Below are 22,578 nucleotides of genomic sequence, written 5' to 3'. Positions count from 1 at the left end.
CCCTGGCTGTTTCATGATCTCATCTAGGTTGTATCAACAGAATGTTCTTAAGGATTAGTGAGGAGAATTCACCAATAAAAATGCTGTTGCTCTTTGTTACCTTTTGCTGCTTGGAAAACGATATAAAAGCAATAAACACTGAGAAGGCAGTCATACATATTAGCATACTGCAATGACTGGTCTCTAATTCCATCATCCCACTAAGCAACATCCTCCATTCTAGAAGGGAAAGAAGCTTGCTCTCTGTGGCTTGTCCTGTTAGTGGGAGTGGTTTTGTTAGTTCCTTGATTAGATTGCGGTTTATTGTTTGTCTGATTATTTGTCTAAGTGGATAATTCCTTAATTGAGTTATTGCTTGACTATTGGTCTAGTGCAGGGGTAGGCAAAGTTGGGTCTTATATGACTTGTGGACTTCAACTCCCAGAATTCCTGAGCCAATCATGCTAGCTCAGGAATTCGAGGAATTGAAGTACACATGTCATAGAAGAGCCAACTTTGCCTACCCCTGGTCTAGTGTACTTGATATTAATTTCTGTTTAATCTGGGTGTAGATTGTTGATGATCTATCTTTTTAGGTTTTTTATTGTTTTTTTTTTAATGTTATGTAGATGATATTTATTTCCGTCTGGCTGTGGATGGCTGATTTGTCTAAATGCCAGGCTTCCAGGAATTATCTAGTGTTTTTGGATTTAGGATCTAGGATGCTCAATTTCCCAGTTGAAACTATGGTTAAGACTGCCCATATGTTGTAAAATTAAGTAGTTTTTGTTATGTCAATATGTTAAATGACAATGAGTTAACCGGCAAACAAATCAGTTAATTGGCAATCAATGGATTACCTTTAGCAACATACGCTCTTCCATTTAAATTGTAAAGAACTTAAATAGTTATTTCTTAAATCCAAACTTTTTCCTCCCAAAGAGTATTATAACACCTTAAGTTGTTGACCATGAAAAGAGCTTTGTTCTACTGTTTGCTATCAATCAGAAGTTACATTTATCAGGGTTTCCTTATCAGTGATCTCACGTTGGACAGATGGGGTATAATGAGATCTCCTTGCTGACAGCATTATAAATATTTTTTTCCACCTTGAAAAGTCCTGTGATGAATGGCAAAAGTACAATCTTTTGCTACAAATCTCAATTGTCAGAAGAAGGACAGGTCTGCTGACAGAGGTTAGGCAGGCTTTCATCAGAATGAGGCAAGATTATCCAAGTACTGATCGGATGGCTGTTACCAATAATCATATACAAACATTTTGCTTGGATTTTCTCTATAACAGAATCTATTGCAATGAGTCCCTTAGTCACAAAATCATTACAATTTTCCTCTTTATGTTAACAGAATTCCAATTAATATACAGTATAACCATCAGAATTAAATGAGTCCTTGTGAACCATATATAGGTTAGGTTTGAATAGCTTATTAATGTATTTTTTAATTGATTAAAATATTTATACAACTGCCCAGTATAAATCTGAGTGGTCAATAACGATCACTAGAGTTTTGAGTATCAGACATACAAGACTTCACTAGACCATTTTATGTCTACATTTGCAATCATTTTATTCTACTTGCATCATATCTTAACTGAAGAGTTATAAATTGCATTGCTTCCTAACATTGCAAACAATTGATGGTTGTGTGTTGCAAACATGGAAAATCTCCTGAAGGACCTATGAATGATTTCCAGTCCCACAGGTGCCTTTGCTGTAATTACTCAGCAAAGAGAGATGGCCAAGAACTGATAACAGGAATGCCATTGTCATGATTTTTTACTCAAAGGGACAAAAGTTCTATGGCAATTTAATATGGTTTCCCCCCAGGGAATGTCCTCAAAATAAGACACATTTTTCACACTGGCTTGACATGGCTCTAACAAAGGTTGCTTCTGTACCTGATATATAACATGGAAACTTCTCTCACCAAGTGAATTACTAATGGGGGGAAATCTACATTGTTTATTAGGAAAGTTTTCTTTAATACTAGATACTCTTCTTCAGATCTTTTGTTGACACAGTACAATCACCAATCTCCTTTAAAAAATCAGAATTTTAATAAGGTTTGTTTTCTAAGCTGCACATACCTTATTTTTCATGAACTTGGAATGACTCTTGTAAACTTCTATTTGTTTGATCTCTTCTTCTCGATCTTCTGTGTTGAGAATTCCATTTGTCTTCAACATCTGTATTTCATCTTCCAGATCTCTGATATTACGTTCCATGGAAGCTATTTTTGTGTCCTAGTTTTTTGTAAAGAAAGTGTTGGTATGCAATTATTATACAAATTATTTATATGAAAAGCAGACATGTAACTTGTGATACAAGAGCAATAAATCTGAAGAACTAAGTTGGCAAAAGGAACTGGAGCACTTTCTCATTTAAATAGCGCTGGGAAAAGTTGTAATGATTATATAGCTGAATAAAAATATATGCATTATTGTCAAAATTTTCACTTGCCTAAACCGCTAAACAGCCACTCTGAATGTGCTATGAATAGAAAGGTAGGCTGCAATGCTAAGTAATAAAAGAACATACAATAAAATAAGTGTAAGAAAATGGACCAGAAAATGCCAAGAAATCTGGGTCTAACTATACTTTTATTGTGCAGTGAGAAAGCTAAAGTTTAAAACCTTTTTAAGACATCTGTTTCACTACAGTACCACATCTGATATAAAAGGCAACGGTCTCTTCAAATAAGATAAAACAAGAATGGAATAGATCCAAACCAAATGAAAGCCACCATTATACCACACTTATTTCATTACTTTCTAACATGGAGCCAATTTAAGAGATGAATTGAAATATTTCAAAATGCCTTCAACTTGGGTGTAGAATCTTTCCCTACCCTCCTGTACAATACAGAAAAATAAGCATCCTGTTTCCAGCTACTGTGAAATTAAGGATGCTGATGCAACATGCAGAAAAGTAGAAGATCGTCTGTTCTCTTATGTTGGGCAGAACAATTGATGAATGTGTGACTAACCTCTTCAGGCATTGACCTGAAAATATGAGTGCTCCATTGTTCCCTCGATTTTCGCGGGTTCGAACTTCGCGGAAAGTCTATACCACGGTTTTTCAAAAATATTAATTAAAAAATACTTTGCGGGGTTTTTCCCTATATCACCGTTTTTTCCACCCGATGACATCATATGTCATTGCCAAACTTTCGTCTGCCTTTCATAAATATTTTTTTAATAAACTTTAATAAATAAACATGGTGAGTAATAATCTGAATGGTTGCTAAGGAAATGGAAAATTGCAATTTAGGGGTTTGAAGTGTTAAGGGAAGGCTTGTGATACTGTTCATAGCCAAAAATAGTGTATTTACTTCCGCATCTCTACTTCGCGGAAATTCAACTTTCGCGAGAGGTCTCGGAACGCATCCCGCGCGAAAAGCGAGGGAACACTGTATTCCCTTAAGTTTCCCTTAAGTTTCCTTATACTCAACCAGTAGGACTGAAAGAGAGCTGTATGAATGAGAGTTTAGGTAGTCCACAACTTGCAAGTCTTCATTTAGTGAACATTTGACCATTCAAAGGCACTTCAAAGAGTGATTTACGACAATTTTTCATTGCAGCATCCCCATGGTCACAGGACTTACCTTTGGATGCTAGACACTATATTTGAGATTCAGTTGAAGATTTATTTAAACACAGCAATAACATTTAGCATTATATACTATTGTACAGTTCTCTCTAAGCCATTTTACAGAGTCAGCATATTGCCCCCAACAATCTGGGTTCTCATTTTACCAACCTCAGAAGGATGGAAGGATGAGCCTTTTGAGATTCGAACTGCCAAATTGCAGGAAGACGGCAGTTAGCAGAAGTAGCCTACAGTACTGCACTCCATCTATTACACCACTGCAGCTCCTGAACATACTGTTCAGGACATACTGAATACTGAAACAACTGATAAAAATGTGGTAGTTTCAACTATTTCTAAAATTCCTATAGCTATATCTTTGTGTCTGCCAGACTTATTTCAAGTGTTTCCCAGAAGGGGCTGATTTCAGAGGCTCGGTAGGATTAGCTATAGATCAGTGGTTCCCAACCTTTTTTTGGCCATGCCCCACCCAAGTATTTCTAAAATCCTGATGCTCATACCCTCCCCGGTGACATATGTTTCTTACTATTTGTTGTGATTCAGCCTGAGGCTCCTCAGGGACTGGCTGCGTCTCTGCTGGATCCAGGCCCGGAGGAGGAGGACAGTGAACAGGAGGAGGAGGACCAGGCAGATGGGGGAGAGGAAAGTCAGGAAGAGGATGATGGGGAGCAGCCTGAGAGCCCCGGGGGTGGGCTCTCCCCAGCCAGTAGCCTGGCCTCATTGGATGAGGAAGCACAGGCTATAATTGACATGAGACAGCGACGTGCAGCTCAGAGATGGGACCAATTAGAAAGGTATTGGCATCACTGAATTGGCAAAAGCTGGGTTTGGGTGTGGTTCTCCTCAGCAGGGTTTAAAAGGCAGGCCAGCCCTTTCAGCCATGTGGAGCATTATCAACTGGAAGTTCTGTGACCTTGCTTTGCTTCTCGGCGTCTCTGATCTTGGCTTGTGGCCTAGAAGACTGGAAGACTTGGGGGAGGCGTACGTTTGTTATCTCCAGCATTGTTTTTGACAGCAAGAATCCTGTTTTACTTCATGGCCTTCGTGAAACATCTTTGAAGTTTCAGCGTGTTCCTGTTTGTAAGGACATTTTCTGTTACCTGTGTTTGCTTTGAATTCTATAAACTGCCTTTGCTTTTTACCAGTGTGTCTGGATTCTCTTTTTGGGTTGGTGTTCAAAAAGTGAACTCCAACTCACACGGAAGAAACCTTAAAAACCATTAACTTGTTTTAAATAAGGTTCCAATTGTCCCCATTTAAAATAAAATTGCCCCCCTATGGGGGCATGGGCCCCACGTTGGGAACCACTGCTCTAGATAGTATTGGGATCATCTGGGAATTCCAGATGAAATTGATTTTAAAAATTCATACAACTTTATTTCACCGGGCTGGAAGAAATTATTTTTTCCTGCCATTTCCAAGAATTTGAGTATATTAAAGCTATTTTGGGGGGGGGGGGGATCATTAGTTCTCTACTTCTTCATTTTAAAAAAGAAAATGCTTTTCCAAATAGTCATTGATTAATTCAGATAAATTTATTTTGGAGGAACTCAAAAGGTCTAGAATAACATGACTTTATCAGAATTATGTACTTTCTACTGGAACATGCTGAACATACATAATGAATATGTTTGAGAAAAATTATGATGTTTCTAATCCATTATGTGCTCCTTTGAAATATTTCAATTAAATGGTGCAATAAACTGAATAGATTAGTGAATTAATATACATGGTAGCTTCTCCTGGAACCCATCTCAAAACCAAATCTGGATCCTATGAGAGCAACAGTCAGTTGTCCCACACAAAACATTTGAATAGAGGTTCTAAGTGCCCTGAGGGCCTTTATTTTATTATTGTATACACAATAATCTGAAATCATGGCTGTTAATTCTTTAGCTGATATTGGTCTTCAGACACATCAAGTTTTTTCCCAGGAACCCAGGAAGTGCAAATGTATTGTCATAATATAATTGGATATCCAAGCAGTTTGGTCTTTTATAATTGACAGATGGAAATTTTATTATTGTTTTCTGTTCACAACCATGTGAAGTTGTGAACAATGTGAAGTCACAGCTGTCAATTCTTTAGCTGATTTGGCCTTCATAAACATTAAATTCTTCTAAGAACCTAGGACCTCATAATGTATCTGCATGGTATGTGTGTGAACCCTATCAGTGTGGCGTTTTGCAATTGACAAATGAAAATTGTGTTAATGTACAGACTTTCTAAGTGCTATCCAATATTTTTTGGGTATGGCACCAAAGTGCTGGTAACCACTGGACAGGTTTAGGCCATAATTTTTCAATTTCAGTGTTCAGCTTTAAAACTTTGAGATCTTTGTATCTTTGTGATACTGTGTGATCTTCTTCAGTTTTTCTCTTGGTATTGCCACATCAGTTAACCACACATTCTCCTTTTCAACCAGAACTATGTTTGGTGTGTTATGTTTATTATGATTATTATTTTGTCTGCTTTTAGCAATAATAATCTTTATAGTAAATATAAATGATAGCAGCCAAATAAAACTCCTATACTCTTTAAGGTAGAGTGAGGGGCAGCATACAAATCTAAATAATAATAATAATAATAATAATAATAATAATAATAATAATAATAATAATAATAATAATAATAATAATATTTTATGAGGAATATGAAATATGGATGATTTAGTGCTGCAGTACTTTAAATATTCTGGGGTAGCTCTGTGTTTAATTCTGAATTGCAAGAATCTTTTAATGGGCAATGATAAAGTAATAAAAAAACTGAGGAAGAAATCTTGAGATCATTAATGGTTGTAGAAATGTAGCTTAACCACTGGATCTTCCACAGCATTCCTTCTAAATCTAATGATCTTCAAAAAGTATGACTGTAAGCCTCTGCTTTCTTTTAAGCTCCTAAACCAGGCATAAAGATTTAAAACATTCAGGAAAAACAGATTTAGTATTATAAGCTTTAGATAGTGAAGTTTGATATTGTAAGAAAGCAAAAACACACAAAGCATTCACAAAAAAGGACACAAGGAAAATCTCACGTGAAGCACATTTGCAGTCTATCTGTGTTCTAGAAGATCTAATGAACTAAAAGTCTTATATAAAGTATGCCATTATATAATTAAAAATATTGCATTATTTGTGTTATTTTGATCTACCTACCTGCATGGCTATGTGTATGAATATTCCAGTATAACTCTGAAAAACGTCAAGCAATTTCAACCAAACTTGGTACACATATGAGTTACTATGGTGAAAAATACTGTTGGGGTAAGACACCCCTAGCATCCCTAGGGATGGCCTTTCAGAACAATGGTCGTGTTCTGTACATTGAGCCTAACTCAGCGGTCGTGTTCTATCCATTGAGCTCAACATTTTTCTGAAAAGATCTAGGCCTCCCTCACACAGTAGGCCTATAAAGGGGGCCTGATTAGGCCAGGACAGAGGCCTTTGATTGAGTATGGCATGGCCTAATTAGATCATCCCCACCTCACTGTGGTGGCCCTATGTCACAGGGAACAGCTTCGGCCTGTGTTCCCAGGATTATCCTTTGCCCCAACTCAGGCCTAGGCTTTCCTCACACAGCAGGCCTACGAAATGAAGGGAGCCTGATTATACCAGTACAGAGTTTTTCAATAAGTGGGCCACTCCCTAAGCGGATCGCCCACCTTCACCTCAAAGCTTCAGCCCAGGATCGTCCTTCGCCCCAACTCATTGCACCAAGGATGGGACCATGCAAACCAAGGCAAAAAGATATGGAAGCCAGAGATGAGACCCAGCCTATTTCAGCAGGGCTGGAAAAGGTACAATATGTGCCAACTCAGGGATTGATGTTCCAGTCCCAGGCTCAGTTGGAGGAAATGGTAAAACGGGAGGTGGCAAAGGCAGGGGTTGGTGCTTCTAAATCCTCCAGCTGGGATTTGAACAAAGTCCTTATACTTATAAAACCATGTAAATTAAATTGCTTTGATTTGAATTAGATATAATCCATCCCTTTTCCTGTCTAATATAAGATTGGGATAAATAAATACTAGCCAGGTAATCAGCTATTAAATTTTATATACATGAGAAGGACATCATTGCTAGTAACTTCTTATGTCCATGAAAGCTAAGATGCTCATCAGAGTTTGTTTGTTTGTTTGTTTGTTTGTTTCTCAAATTTTGAAATCACCTATTTCCCTCACAGAAAGTCTTCTTATTTTGTAGAAATGCAAAGTGTGCATAGTATAGAGGTTGCTTCCTCAGCAGTTAAGATTTAAAATAGTTTTTTATTCTAACTTACTCAAAAGACTTGCTGATATATAAATGATTATATATAACCTTAAATTATGGATAAAGATAAATTTAATTTAAAAAGTCATGAGGTAAAGCTAAACCTGTTGACAAGAGCAGGACCTGCAGATATTTTCTTAGAAGTCAGGTGAATCCCTGTTTGGCCTGTAGGACAAATATAGGCCAAATAAAACTTTATGAATCTTGTACAGGAGGTGGTTGGAGCAAATTACCATTGACATTTAGTACAGTACATGGTAATGGGTGTCCGTCACCATGGATGAAATGAGGGGCTAGGGGAAATTGTGAAAGTTCAGGAAAGTTAAGTGGTTGATGGTAGATTCATGTTGTTTTAAGAAAACCTTATGATAATATATTTGGCAAGTTGTAAAGTCACATTTCTTATAAGTTGTCCTATATTTTAATTGGCAAATACATTTTGTTTTACTCTAATTGTAATTGAGCCATTTCATACAGAGGGCAAGTATATTATCTGTTTCCAAAATTTTATGCACACCACATTCAGTTGTCCTCATCAGGTGAAATTATATATTTTCCACTCCAAATTCCCCTTCTAAGTAAATATGTTCATATTCAACTGTGAGACGATCTAGAAATTGATGTAAAAGAAGATAGAAGAGGCTAATACAAAGGACAGCTATGCAGTGCACACTACACACTCAGATTTCAGCAGCAGTGCTGTAACATACCTGAAATGCCACAGCAGGATCAATACATAAAGATGGTTGTGTCTGCAAGAAGCAAGGGGTAAACCACAAAACAATTCATTTGCTTAAGAATTTTGGATATGCTTACTTCCTGTCCTACAATATGAAACTCAGTTTTTATATTGCTATTTATTTTATTTATTGCACTTCCATTAAAAAGGTGCATAATTTCTTAAAATGAGACTACAAAGTTTCCCTGACTATGTAAATGCTTATCTTACCTTATATTATCTCTACTTGGGACTCAAAGAGGCACCAAAATGAAAATGAAGCATTTGATAACAATGCAACATTTCCAGTAGTGGGTTCCACTTACCTTCCCTACTGGTTAGCATCACATTGGAAATTCCCCTATGTCATGTCAGGGAAATGTCACTCTGTGCATGCGCAGAAGCCTTTGCACATGCGCAGAGAGTTTTTTGACAACCGCTTTCAAGATGCAGCAATCGGAGGACCAGTTCAGGGATGTGTTCGGCTGGTCATCACTGCTGGTTCAGCGAGTGGGGGCAACTTTCCACCACTGGTTTGGGTGAACCAGTCCAAACAGGCAACAACCTACTACTGAACATTTCCTGTTAAGACTTTGTTATAGCTTGCATGCTGTCAGGGATCGTTCTTCATCCAGAATGTGCGTTGATATCCGAGATCAACATTGAAAAGGTAGAGCTACCCCAATCGTTTTATATGGAGTGTACCTGATCATATTGCACTGTCTGTCTAATGAACATGTACGGAAGAGTAAAAAATTGGGAGGGGGGATAAATGGAGGCCAAGCACAGAAACAACAGTAGTGCTCGACATACAACAGTTCATTTAGGTACCCTTCAAAGTTACAATGGGACTGAAAAAAGTGACTTATGACCATTTTTTACAGTTACAATCAGTGATGGGCAGCAGCTGAAAGGGTCAGGTGCTCTATCCTGGTAGGAAAAATCGGGATACACAAGCAACTGTGTGCCCCTGAGACATGCATGCCCATGCCTGTGTGAGATTCAGCTTCTGTGCATGCACCCAAGCCAAATCTTGTGCGAGAATGCTCGTGCAAGTGAGATTTCAGCGATTTTTGTTGGGTTTTTTGCTTCCGCGCATGCGCAGAAGCAAAAAAAGCAGCAAAAATCACTGAAATCTCACGCATGTGGGTGTCCTCACACGAGATTTGCATAGGTGGGTGCATAGGTGGGTGCATAGGTGGGTGCATAGGTGGGTGCATGCGCATGCACCAAATGTACATGCGCCCACACCCACTGCCAGGAGCGCAGTAGGAGGGGTGGTGGCAGGCAACCTTCCGTTGATTACAACCTTTGCAGCATCCCCATGGTCATGTGATCAAGATTCAGAAATTTGCTAAGGAATTCATATTTATGACGGTCATAGTATCCCAGGATCTTGCGATCACCTTTTGTGACCATCTGATGAGCAAAGTCAATAGGAAAGCCATATTCACTTAAGAACTGGGTTACTAACTTAACAGCTTAGTGAATCACTTAACAACTATGACAATAAATGTCATTAAACATTTCTTGTCGTAAGAGAAAAACTAATTTAACAAATGTCTCACTTAACAGAAATTTTGTGCTCAATTGTGGTCATAAGTCAAGGACTACCTGTATTTATGGAGTAAAATTTTCCCTTCCATTTTATTTTCTATTTCTCTACTCACTTGCTTTTGAACTCTTTGTTCCTAACAGTTGTATACGCATCTGTTAATTTACATTCAGTGACCTTTCTCGTGCTTCAATTAACGATTGAACATGGTTCAAGTCAACTATTAACTATGTTGGAGAAATTTAGTTTTCCCATTTAGGAGTAAAGTGGCAGTAGGAAAGTATTTCTTGATGCTTATGCTTGCACAGTTTAATCTGTGTTCTTGTGGATCACAATAAAGCATGTGTACATGCATGTGTATAAACATATATTCTCAGAGAGAAATGTACATGCCATATACAAGTGCTCATTTCCTACAATTGTGAGAGTGTATGTGTGTGTGTGTGCGTGTGAAATCCCATTAACATTAACCCATAGTTTTGACATCCAAGAAAGTGCTTTAATATTTCAAACACTGTGATTCCAGGCTACCCTTTTAAGTATTTCAGCTACTTGTTCCCATATTATATTAACAAGAAGTTTATAATAATGTTAATTATAAATCCATCAGAAATTCCAAAAGTGTATGTGTTGAAAGTGATTATCAGTGAGGTATAGATTTGGGGGGGGGGGTGTTGTTGCCTGTACAAATGGTATTCTAACAGGAATAAAGGAAATCATTTAAAAATGTGTCAGGTTTGGACTGTGCCTTCTAAATCCATAGGAGCATACAAGCAAAATCTATACAGTTATTTTGTGTAGATATTAAACTTTTCATTTACTAACATTTGAAGTATGACTAGAAATCAAAATGAGCTTATTACAACTACTTCATGTTAGGTTTAGATGGTTGATAGGTAAATAGATGGGTAGGTAGGTACTCTATGTAGAAGATAGATGGCAGATGAAATAGCCTTTCTAAAGATAATTAATGCTCTTGAAAATTAGCTTTCTGAAAGTGCAGGGAAATACTTCCTGAAACTGGATCAGATGCCCTTCTTTATATACTGTATGTGATCTTACCTTATATTTGTGAATTTATATATAATTTCATTGAGGATCTCAGTAAGTAATGTTTTCCTTTGATTTAAGCATTCTATTCTTGATTTAAGCATTCTATTCTTATTGTTAACATGGGGTTTTAAATCCTCTGAGGAGCAAGACTACTCAGGATCAAAGCAGGGGAGATTTGATTCTCATAAACATTTTCTGTGTTTTTGTGTTTTTCCTCATTGAGCTAACTGGATGAACTCAATGAGATAAACATCAGGGAGGAAATTCAATCCAGGCAAGTATGAAAAATCTGGAGAAATGGCTGGGTAAGCAGAGTAGAAGAGAAAGAAGTACTAGAAGTACTAGAGATAATTGCAGGAATAAAGGAAATGGATGGGCAGGAAAACAAGCCTGTAAACCGTCATTCTAAAATTTATTTATTTATTTAGTTAGTTAGTTAGTTAGTTAGTTAGTTAGTTAGTTAGTTAGTTAGTTAGTTAGTTAGTTAGTTAGTTAGTCCAATATACAATGAGAGTTTTAGTGGGTATATATATATATAAATATATATATATATGTAGATTGTTCTGAGTTCGGGTTAATATACCAAGACCGTCATACCTGTACCCGTGAAAATCTACCAAAACAAATATATATATATATATATACACACACACACACACACACACACACACACACAGTAAAATACATAATGAAGGTTATAGAGGATATACTCATAGTAAAATATATCTATGAAAGAATAGAAAAGAATATATACCAATATAACATATCAATGAAAGAATAGAAGAGATATAGGAATAGAAGAAAGGTATAGGAGATATAGGAGAGCAATAGGACAGGGGACGGAAGACACTCTAGTGCACTTGTACTCGCCCCTTACTGACCTCTTAGGCATCTGGATAGGTCAACCGTGGATAATCTAAGGGTAAAGTGTTGGGGGTTTGGGGATAACACTATGGAGTCCAGTAATGAGTTCCATGCTTCGACAACTTGGTTACTGAAGTCATATTTTTTACAGTCAAGTTTGGAGCGGTTAATATTAAGTTTAAATCTGTTGTGTTTTCTTGTGTTGTTGTGGTTGAAGCTGAAGCTGAAGTAGTCACCAACAGGCAGGACGTTGCAGCATATGATCTTGTGGACAATACTTAGATCTTATTTAAGGTGTCTTAGTTCTAGGCTGTATGTACTTTCAAATCAAAGATGTAAATAGGAATGAATTATAAGTAAGCAGGAAGTAAGAACGGGAAATGACTAAAGTAAGTCAGAGAGACAATCAAACTATACATGCCAAGGAAACTAAGTCTTCTGAGATATGACAAACCTCAAGGAGGAAGTGAATAGAAAAGGGGACAAAGCAACTGAGAAGTGTATGAGGAAGTCTGGGTGGTCACAAAAGGTGGTAACTGAAGTAGTAGCTATTAGTATTTGGGGGAAGGAATTTGTTTGCCTGATTGCTAATAAAGAAGGGAGGAGATAGCAAATAAAGCAGACAGTAGAGAGAAGAAAAAAATTCCACTCCACTCCTAATTATGCTTGTCTATGATGTCAGTCCCTTGAGGTAGACCAAACTCAGATACCAAAGTTATGAATGCTAAAATTAGTTTTATTATAAGATTACAGAACAGAAACAGATTTTCAGGTACAGTGGTATATTGTCAGTTGCAGGATACATTGGCAGCAGGAAATTTGACAGAATTTTCAAGAATGGCAAAATTGATTTGTTTGACTAGACAAAAGGAAACAAGTACAATTATTAATGACCGACAATCTTTTATGAATTTTTTTTTTGCTAAAAATGGAAAAAATGAACTGGTGATTTATGGGTTTTATGACTAGAAAGCATAAAATATGGAAAGAATGGAATCAGAATATAATCTTAAAGAATGAGAACAGGAGATTAATTTATTTTTAACTTCTTTAAAGAGGGTTGGAAGCTTCTTTATATTTTCTTTTTCTCTCTTTTTCTTTTCTTGAGTCATACTTTTTCTTTATTCTTTTCTTTTTCTTAAAATTGTGTCACCATTATTATTGTAGAAACTACTTTTGCATAAAATTCTTCAATGAAAACCATTAAAAAAAACAATATACTGCTGTTCTGCAAATACTGCAGGCCATTAATTTCATGATCCTTATGTCAATAGCACCTATTCGACCACAAACCCTTTTGTGATTATTAACAGAAGTAAGGATATCCTCATATAATTTATTGTCATGTGATTAGACCTGCAAGTTGCTGTCTCGTTCAATATCCATTACCTAAACTTGGGGTAACTTGTTTCATAATTTATACAGTTAATGAAACAGCATTAGCTATATTCAGGACAACAAAGGTGAACATAATATAGAATGGAGAATAATTTACTTGCTTTGATACCATTCAAAATGGCCAAAGCAATGGTTAAAATAAAGAAAATTGCTACCTTCATTTTAAAAATCTGCAAAAAAAATTCTAACAATGTATTAAAAGCAAGTTTAGAAAAACAGCTACATCTATCAAACAGAATGGGAAAATTGCATGTATTGTGGAAAGACTGCAAAAATATTAAAACAATCTCTTTAATTAAAGAAACCCTATTTCTTTTAAATATCTGTTACATGTATTGTATAGGAGACATTTTAGAGTCTGACAAATTTGATTGACACTCTCTGGGAAACAAATGGTGTGATTGCAACATAACATAAACACATATTGCACAAATCCATGTATTCCATATAATAAAAGCAAGGGACAATTCCATTATCCATACAACAAGCAATTTCGGGGCCATTGCCTTACATGGAATAAACATGGGAGAACATCCATACCTTCATCTCTATGACTGTTTGAAGAGCTTTTGTCTTTGCTGGCTCAGGCTGAAGTTGTGTCCTTCGGTGCAATTCCTGTGGAGGGACACGATAAAAGTAAGCTTGACGACTCATCTTTCCATGATTTGATCTACAAAACAGTAGATCAGTTCAGGCATGCAAAAGCCGAAATGCTACAGGTACAACACTGCCCGCAAAATCCTTCTTGCATCTCTATCTTATATTACAGGCAAAAGCTCCGAATACATGCGCTATTTCAGAACTCTTTCTCAATAATTAATGTCAGCAGTCACAAAGGCAGCATGTTGCATTTGGACGAAGAGAGATTATGATACCTCTCTGCCCAAGCATTGAATAATAAGTCTTTCAATTGCAGTACATTATGTTGCTAATTAAAACACACAGAGAGAGGAAAAGACGTGGGGGGTGAAGGAGAGAGAGAGAGAGAGAGAGAAGGAAAGAAAGAAAGAAATGCCATTTAAAATTTCTGCTCAACTTCGCTGCATTGTTTTTCTCTGATGCTGGAACCAAGTAATTTATAGACATTGCATTCAGATTTGACATTTCCAGAATAGTAATTATATAGTAAGTTGATGTGGAACTGTCTAATGTAGGTTTTGAATGTTGGTTCATCCCCCCCCCCCCCACACACACACACAATCTGATAAATCTTTATAAAATTTGCATTTCACTCCTTAGGAGATTTACTTCCATATTAGTACCCAAGCTGGGGAATCCAGAGCATGATACTATGGTCTTTCGAGACTGAAGGATTTTGATAAATAGTTTAAAACATGATATAAGATATCTGTACTTCATAACAAATTAAACAGCAAATGGATTTAAAGAAAAAATATTATGGGAAGTTCTTATTTTCAACTTCATTGAATCAAATATAAATTATAAAAGGACATTTATTTCCCTTGCCCTTCATGATAAATAGTAGTATGGATTGTCTTAAACAAACTTGACTGTAAAAAATATGATTTCAACAATCGAGTTATCGAAGCGTGGAACTCATTACCAGACTCAATTGTGTCAACCCCTAACCCCCAACATTTCTTCTTAGACTCTCCACGATTGACCTCTCCAGGTTCCTAAGAGGCCAGTAAGGGGCGTACATAAGTGCACTGGTGTGCCTTTCGTCCCCTGTCCAATTGTCTTTCCTTTCTTTCACCTATCATATATATTCTCTTCCTTTCATATATTTTCTCCTCTAAGTTCACTTTTACCCTTATATATATTACCACATGTCTATTTTCTTCCTATGTATTTGTGTATTGGACAAATGAATGAATAAATAAATGAAATAAATAACTGATAAGTATTTTTAAACTCCCCCCTGCTTCATATCACTGGATGCTGAAATTCACCTTAGAGCGGTACCTAAAAGTAGGCAAAAGCCATAGAGCATCCTCACACCTTTAAAATTGGCTGTTATTACTACATAACATTGTGAAATTCAGTCAGATGAAATGAATTTCACTGAAATTCATTTCATTTGATGCATGACAAGCAGTCATGGAATTATGGAACTAGACATGGCATGCAAACTGAGCTGAGTTCCCTGCTTGAATTGATATAGGGAAGGATAGCCCATCACAGGTTTCAGTGAGCCTTTTTGCTTCCGCACATGCCGAAACATGGGCACACCTGCAGCTCTGTGCGTGATTTTGCTACCTCTACAGGTGCAGCAGCAAAATCGTGCTGACCCTGCAAGAACAATTTAGCGTTCCGGCTCGTAGCCAGTGATGGGCTACCAAACGTTTTACTACCACACTGTGGGCTTGGCTTATGCATTTTGTTTCAACATCTTTCAGTGCAAATTGGGGGGTCTGGGGTAGAGCTCCAAATTTTGCTACCGGAACTGCATTCCTGACCGTTCCCATAGGAGCCCATCACTGCTCGTAGCCCACCGCTGCCTATCCTGCTAAACAGTTTCACTGTCACACAATCATTGCTGATAGGGTATTTTTTTCCTTACTAAAAGTTCTGTGTTAGAAGCATGATGGAAGAAAGATAAAGAATCACACAAATTATCTATAGATGATGGTAAAGGTAAAGATTTCCCTTGGCCAGTTGTTTCCTACTCTGTGGGGTGGTGCTCATATTCATTTCTTAGTTGAAGGAGCCAGCATTGTCCGAAGACATTTCTGTAGTCATGTGGCTGGCATGACTATACGCCAAGGCACATGGACATTCTTACATTCCCATTGAAATGGTACATATTTACCTACTTGTGTTTGCATGCTCTCAAACTACTATGTACGCAGGAGTTGGGGCAAGAATGGGAGTTTGCCCGGTAATGCAGCACTCAGATCTCCAACTCAGACTGTCAGATTTCCAGTGGACAAGATCTGTATCTTTAACCTCTAAGCCATCACACCTCTTATAGATGGTGACAGTCAATATAATAATAATAAATGTAACACAGTAGAGACAATATTGCATTGATCAGATAAGTTAATTTTTGGACATCTATGGAGCATAAACCATGAATACTGTATATTGCATCTTCCCAGTTACAAGGAAAATGCCTAAGGACCATGATTCACTTCTTGTTTCTTTTTGAGTCATGAAGACAAGCATAAGTCAGCAAATGAGGAGCATTTTCTTCTTCAAAGTCAGTGCCCCCTCCCAACCTTTTTGGCAACAGAGGCTGCCTCCATGGAGAAGTCTTTCCACAGACAAGAAGGGGCCTGGTTTTGCATGCTGCCTGCATCCCACAAATGGGACTTCACTTCACTTGGCCAGTTTGCTGGCATGCTAGTCCACAGACCAGGAGTTGGGGAACCCCTGTTCTAAGTGTCAGGTACAAAGTGGCATCAAACTGCACTTAAATGTAGCACTGCTCTCTCCCCTTGGCCTACCTCAGTGTTTCTCAATTATTTTCTGTTACGCTGCCCCCCCCCCCCCCAGGAAGAAATAAACATTTCGCACACACATACCCAACTCTCCAGTGGGATGATTGTTTGCAATTTTCAGTACGTTTTCACTGAAAAAACTCAAGTGGCTTATCAGCGTGATTGGGGTGTAATGTGTTTACGTGACACCTTAATTTATTTGGCTTCATGCTGTCCATTGCCAACATTTTTGGACACAGTAAACATACTAGTCTTTCCTCATCTCTCACCTCATCTTAGCTTCCGGGAGACTTACGTTTGTCTCATTATCTCCGTCTCTCTCCTCCTTTCTTTTCATCCCTGTTAAATATCTTTCCATGGTGTCTCTTAAGGGTTTGTTATCTGCACTTCATATCTCTTGCTCTGTGCTGTGTGCTATTGTTTGGTGCAAAAATCCCTACTCCCTGTGGCAAAAAAAGCATGTCCCACAGGGTCACGCACCGCCCCTAGCATCACTCCATGCTCCTCCAGGGGGGGCCACCCCACTATTTGAGAAACACTGGCCTACCTAAAGAATTGCTAGGCCTTCCATTTCAATAGATGATTTAATTTGTTTATTCAATTCATTTGTTCGGCCCCATGGAAAGAAACTATGAAAAAATTAATAAAGATAAACGCCTTTCAAAAACCAGTTTCTCTCCTTAGGAATGAAATAGTTAGGAGCTTTGCTGAAAAGTAGATAAATTGAAAAAACGCTTATTCAAAAGAATGGCTTGGTTTTAAAAATACAATTTCGACCATTTCAGGAAAGGCCCATCTTTTATTGACTAACATTAAGGAGGGGGAGGGGGTTTCTCAGGTCATAAACATTATTCTTATCAGTGGGATTTTTAAAAAAAAGACTTTGGAACAGTATTTCTCTGTAACTTTAAAATGTGTGGACTTCAACTCCTAGAATTACCCAACCAGCACGCTGGCTAGAATTCTGAGAATTGAAGTCCACACATCTTAAAAATGCTTAGGTTGAACAACACTACTTTGGAGCATAAAAATCATACTACAAAAAACCAGTGATGTTGGCATATTTGGCTGGCCTGTCAAAACTACTGAAAACTTATCTACTTTCAGCAGATTCACAGGTGATGGAAATGCTTTATCATCCACCACCACCCACCCACCCCCATATTGCCAGCATCTTCTAAGTCATTAGTCAACAACTGCAAGTCTTGTTTGGTTTTGAAAACAAAATCACTTAGACTGCCTTTCTAGTCAGGAAAAGTTTTGTTTGGGCTGAATGTGTGAAATTCTCCCTCATCTTGTTTTCTACATAGGATCAGGTTCATTACACTAAGCTCCATGGCAACGACTAGTATCTTTTACAATATCATATTCCTAATGGTTTGCCTATTGTTCGGAAGTATTTTAAATGCTTTCAATGCAATCACAAAATCTCTATTTAAAAAGATTTTTGAATTATCCATTTCTCTTTATTATTTGAAGCTTAAATTCATGAACAATAAAAAAATACATGTCAGCTAGGCTTCAGGGTTTTAAATAAATTTTGTCATTAAAGGCAGAAATGCATATGTTTTGCTTGGTATGTTATCATATCAATATATATGTATATTGATATGTTAACATACCATATACTGTGTGTGGGTGTGGGTGTGGGTGGGTGTCTGTTCTGTTGGATCACCCGGGTATATTGAAGGAACATCACAGCTCCTTTTTGCCTCTAGGCCCAACCCAGAGCCATTTCAAGGGAGTTAATTTATTCATAGCCAACAAACTATGTTCTGTGTCACATGTTTTTGCTGAATTTTTAAAATTAAGGGAGACTAGGATAGCACTATAGATCAAGAAATAGTGCTATCCTAGTCTCCCTTAATTTTAAAAATTCAGCAAAAACATGTGGCACACACCCACACCCACAAATATATATTTGTGTACACACACACATACACATATACATATGCATACAGAGAGAGAGAGAGTATTTAAGCTTATATATCACCCCCACAGTACTAGCACTTCATAGTCCTTTCTGATGTTGATGTTTTTTTAAATCTACATCTCCACTGAAACGAATAAAGTTTAAAAGTGCATAATTCTCCAAATGATTTTCTTACTCTGCTAAATCTAAATACCAAACGAGACATTATTTTAAATTCCAGGAATGCAAATGACTCACAATTTGATAATTCCTACATTTTAGAATAATAGCCAAATGACTGTTAAAATGGGAAATGTCTCAGTTGATGGGATTTAATCATAAATGTATAATTTGCTTTTTGGATTTTTTAAAATTGTATCAGAGTTTTGAAATGGAAAGAGAGAATATCTAGCCAAAAAACAGTCTAGCCAGGTTCTCAATATTAAGACTGAACAATGAGTGGGGACTGAAGAATGAAATTCACATAGGAACTGGGTGTTTATCCATTTACCCCTGGAAAAAAGCCCAACTTCCACCCCTTTTTGTCAAAGATGTATTTGCTTGCAGAGATGACCATTTCTAAATTTCTATCGTAATAGGCAACTGTGCCTTATTATATTTCTCCTGTTTGGAACATAAATCAAATTTCTTAAAAGTGCTTCCTTCCTATTCCTTCTGGTAAAATGCAGCGGGCAGTGGCATTCTGGAAAAGATCAGAAAATGATTTACAGTTTATTACTCTGTCCCTTCCAACCTTTCCAATGCATCTGCAATAAACTGAACCCTTAAGAAAAATCTGAACTCTTTATTTTAATGAATATTCAAGTACAGTAATTGAAGAATGGGCAGGGGCATTTTTCTGCTTCAATCCTACAATTTTAGAAGAGTTTCTACTTGAAATAAGATGCATGCAAGTTTTGTTGCATCCTGACCCATTTGAAAATATGTTAGGCAAATTTTGTCTAAAAGTCTCCCCTTATTGTCTTGCATTGGAAGATAGCATATAGATAGCATATGGCTTAGGACCAGATTACTTACAGAACTGTTCTACTGCTTCGTGTATCCCAGCGGCTGGTTAGAGCTCACAGAGTCGGCCTTCTCCAGGTCCCATCAGCCAAGCAATGTCACCTGGCGGGGCCTTGGGGCAGTTCCAGCCCCTTGGAATCAACTTCCCCCAGAGATTCATACCACCTCATGGCCTTTTGTAAGGCTCTAAAAACACAACTTTGCCAGCAGGCCTGGGGCCGTTGAGCATTGCCACCGTGCTCTGGCTGACAGTATGAGTGAATGATTGCCATTGGATTTTAGCTGAATGGTTTTAATTGTCTGGCATTTTTAGATTAGATTTTCTATTGGGTTTCTTGCATTTTGTACTTTTGTATTGATTTTATTGTATAAGCTGCCCTGAGTCCGCTGTTCTTCAAAAGTTGGCTTCAGTATTTTTATTCTTGCAAGATCTTGCAATAATGTATATCTTTCATTTACCTACAATTTTGAGTCACCTCTTGTGTCCAGGTTTTGAAATTATGAAATCATTTTTCCATGTTATGTCTTATAAAAACCAAAACAGGATCATAAAGTTTGTACTTTATATTTAATTCCAAAATCTAATCATAAAAGTTTTGATATTCCAATATATATGCATGCTAGTTTGTTTATAACTTTCTAAGATCAAAATCTTACTTAGCATTTTGCTGTTTATTTCAGATTATTTGACTTCTTAATCTTATTTTTACATTTTTCTTTCATTCAGGAGTGATCTACCTGGCATTTTTAAACTTGCCATTCCAGAGGTTGATGAGCAACTTTTATGAGATTTGTGAATTTAGAGTCTTTTAAAAGTTTCTGTCATAGTTGCTAGACACATGGCTAATCCTATTGTCTCCAAGAGCTCAAACCCACAGAAAACCAATGTCCTATGATCTCTTTATTGGAAGCAGCCATCCAGAACATATGTTGGCAATCTCCTATCCTCTTTATCCTAAAGGATTGTCTTTCCTAAGGTTTTCAGCTACAATTTTGCAGAGATATCTTTGGATTGTCATCCCTGCTTCAGAAGTCAAGCATTAGCTTGAAATTTTGATGTACACTCCAGTCCAAGACAACTTTATTCTTGATCATCTGACCCCATACTTTCCAATGCATGAATCTACAAACATAGGACTAGTGAATAAAAGGACTGGAAAGATTTATACAAGCCACTACTTACCTTTTTTATTTTTAAGTAAGCTGCTCAATAGATATTTCCATCTGGTCAAAATTATAAATGAGGGCGGATCAGATCAGAACATAAATTAGAACTATGCAATACTTTAGATTCAATCTCCAAAAAATGCTTTGGAGCATATGACATTTGTAGCTCTTTAAACCAACTATGCATTTGCCCAGGATTAAGAATTTTGAAGCACCTTCGGAAATCAAATCTAAATCATTGTGTGTTCCTATTATAAATGTTAAATGTAGCATTTTAGCATCACCACAATATAGGTAGCTTTGCTTAGCCAACTAAAATATAATATATTAAATTATACCTTTGTAAAAATATGAAGCGATTTTTAGGCAGGATAAGAAGCAATGGATGTTAACCATTAGATTTATTAATTATAGTATAAATTATGAGCCTATAGAGATGCATTCATTCAAAATGTACTCCTTAAAATGGGTGAAAGAGATAAATTCTGCCGGCATAATTCTAATTATAATAACTGAAATGCCACATTGTCCCAGACATGTCTTAGATGAAAGCAAACAAAATTTTGGCTGCAGATCAGTGCCAACCCACAGACATCTGGGAAGAAAGTTGCATCTGAGTCAAATGCAAAAGACAAGAGAAGATTCGAGAAAAATGATCATAGCCTATCTTTCAAAGCAGAAATAAGCAAGCTGGTGCTTCTGGGATATATTTTATTATAGGCACTACAATCCAAGGCCATCTCGTTTTAGTTTTTCATGAAAGTTTGTACTGAAAGAGAAAGATGATGCCAAGAAGAGATTCTATAGGTATGTGACATATGTCAACTGTACTGAGATGTGGTGGATCAGAATAGACAACAAATTAGGCCAAGCCCTCTAGTAGACCCACTTCACTCTATTGTAAGCCATGTCATGTTGCTCCATCATAGACCATCTTACGGTAAGTCCTTTGAGAAGGCCTTCAAAACAAGAGAGAAATTGGGTCAGAAACATCACAAATATTTAAATCACTATTTTTCTGAAAAATTGGGTCTTGAGTTGTTTGATATCATATGTTTCTTCACTCTGAATAGAAAAATATATATCTTTTACTATGTCCCCTCTGGTATTAACGAATCAGGCTTACAACGACCAGCGGTGAGGATTTTTATATAATATGTCTAAAGTCATGAAAAATATTTTAAAATGCCTCTCTTCATTACACCAGTTATTCAAATCCTATTGAGAATCACTCTGATTTCATTCAACCTCTTGTTTTACTTTTTAAAAGTATGATTTGATAAGAAAAATAACAGTATCATTCCTGGGCTGAATTTTCAGGTTCTACAAGACAAAAAAGACTGTGTAGCCTTATGATATGCGAATGGTTCATGCTTGGCAGAGGAAGAGAAACCAAGAGAAAGGTCTTGGAAAAGACTGACCTGACAAAGCCAATCCAAACAAAGAGGTTGAGAAGGATTAGACTCCCATGAGCCACTCTCTCCTCTAACTCTGATCCAGAATTATTCCTATGAACAGAAGAATGCAGAAATACTGATGTGAGTCTAGATGATTTAGAAGGTACAGAAGTCCCAGGTCACAGGGAAAAGTATATTGATTGATTGATTG

General features: G+C 37.0%; 1 protein-coding gene across 1 annotated transcript in view; it reads right to left on the bottom strand.

The window, feature by feature from the left end:
- ERC2 (ELKS/RAB6-interacting/CAST family member 2) overlaps nt 1-22,578 on the bottom strand; it is a 384,099-nt gene that overhangs the window by 202,227 nt on the left and 159,294 nt on the right. Inside the window, exons 3-4 of the mRNA XM_070735759.1 lie at nt 14,002-14,076; nt 2,087-2,242 (exon numbers count right to left, since the gene is read on the bottom strand). Of these exons, the coding sequence (XP_070591860.1) occupies nt 2,087-2,242; nt 14,002-14,076 (231 nt within the window). The remainder of the gene's footprint in view (nt 1-2,086; nt 2,243-14,001; nt 14,077-22,578) is intronic.

Source organism: Erythrolamprus reginae, chromosome 2, assembly GCF_031021105.1.
Source record: "Erythrolamprus reginae isolate rEryReg1 chromosome 2, rEryReg1.hap1, whole genome shotgun sequence".
In the NCBI taxonomy this organism is placed as follows: Eukaryota; Metazoa; Chordata; class Lepidosauria; order Squamata; family Dipsadidae; genus Erythrolamprus; species Erythrolamprus reginae.
Note: the sequence above shows the minus strand (reverse complement) of the source record. Positions and strands in the feature narration are given on the sequence as shown.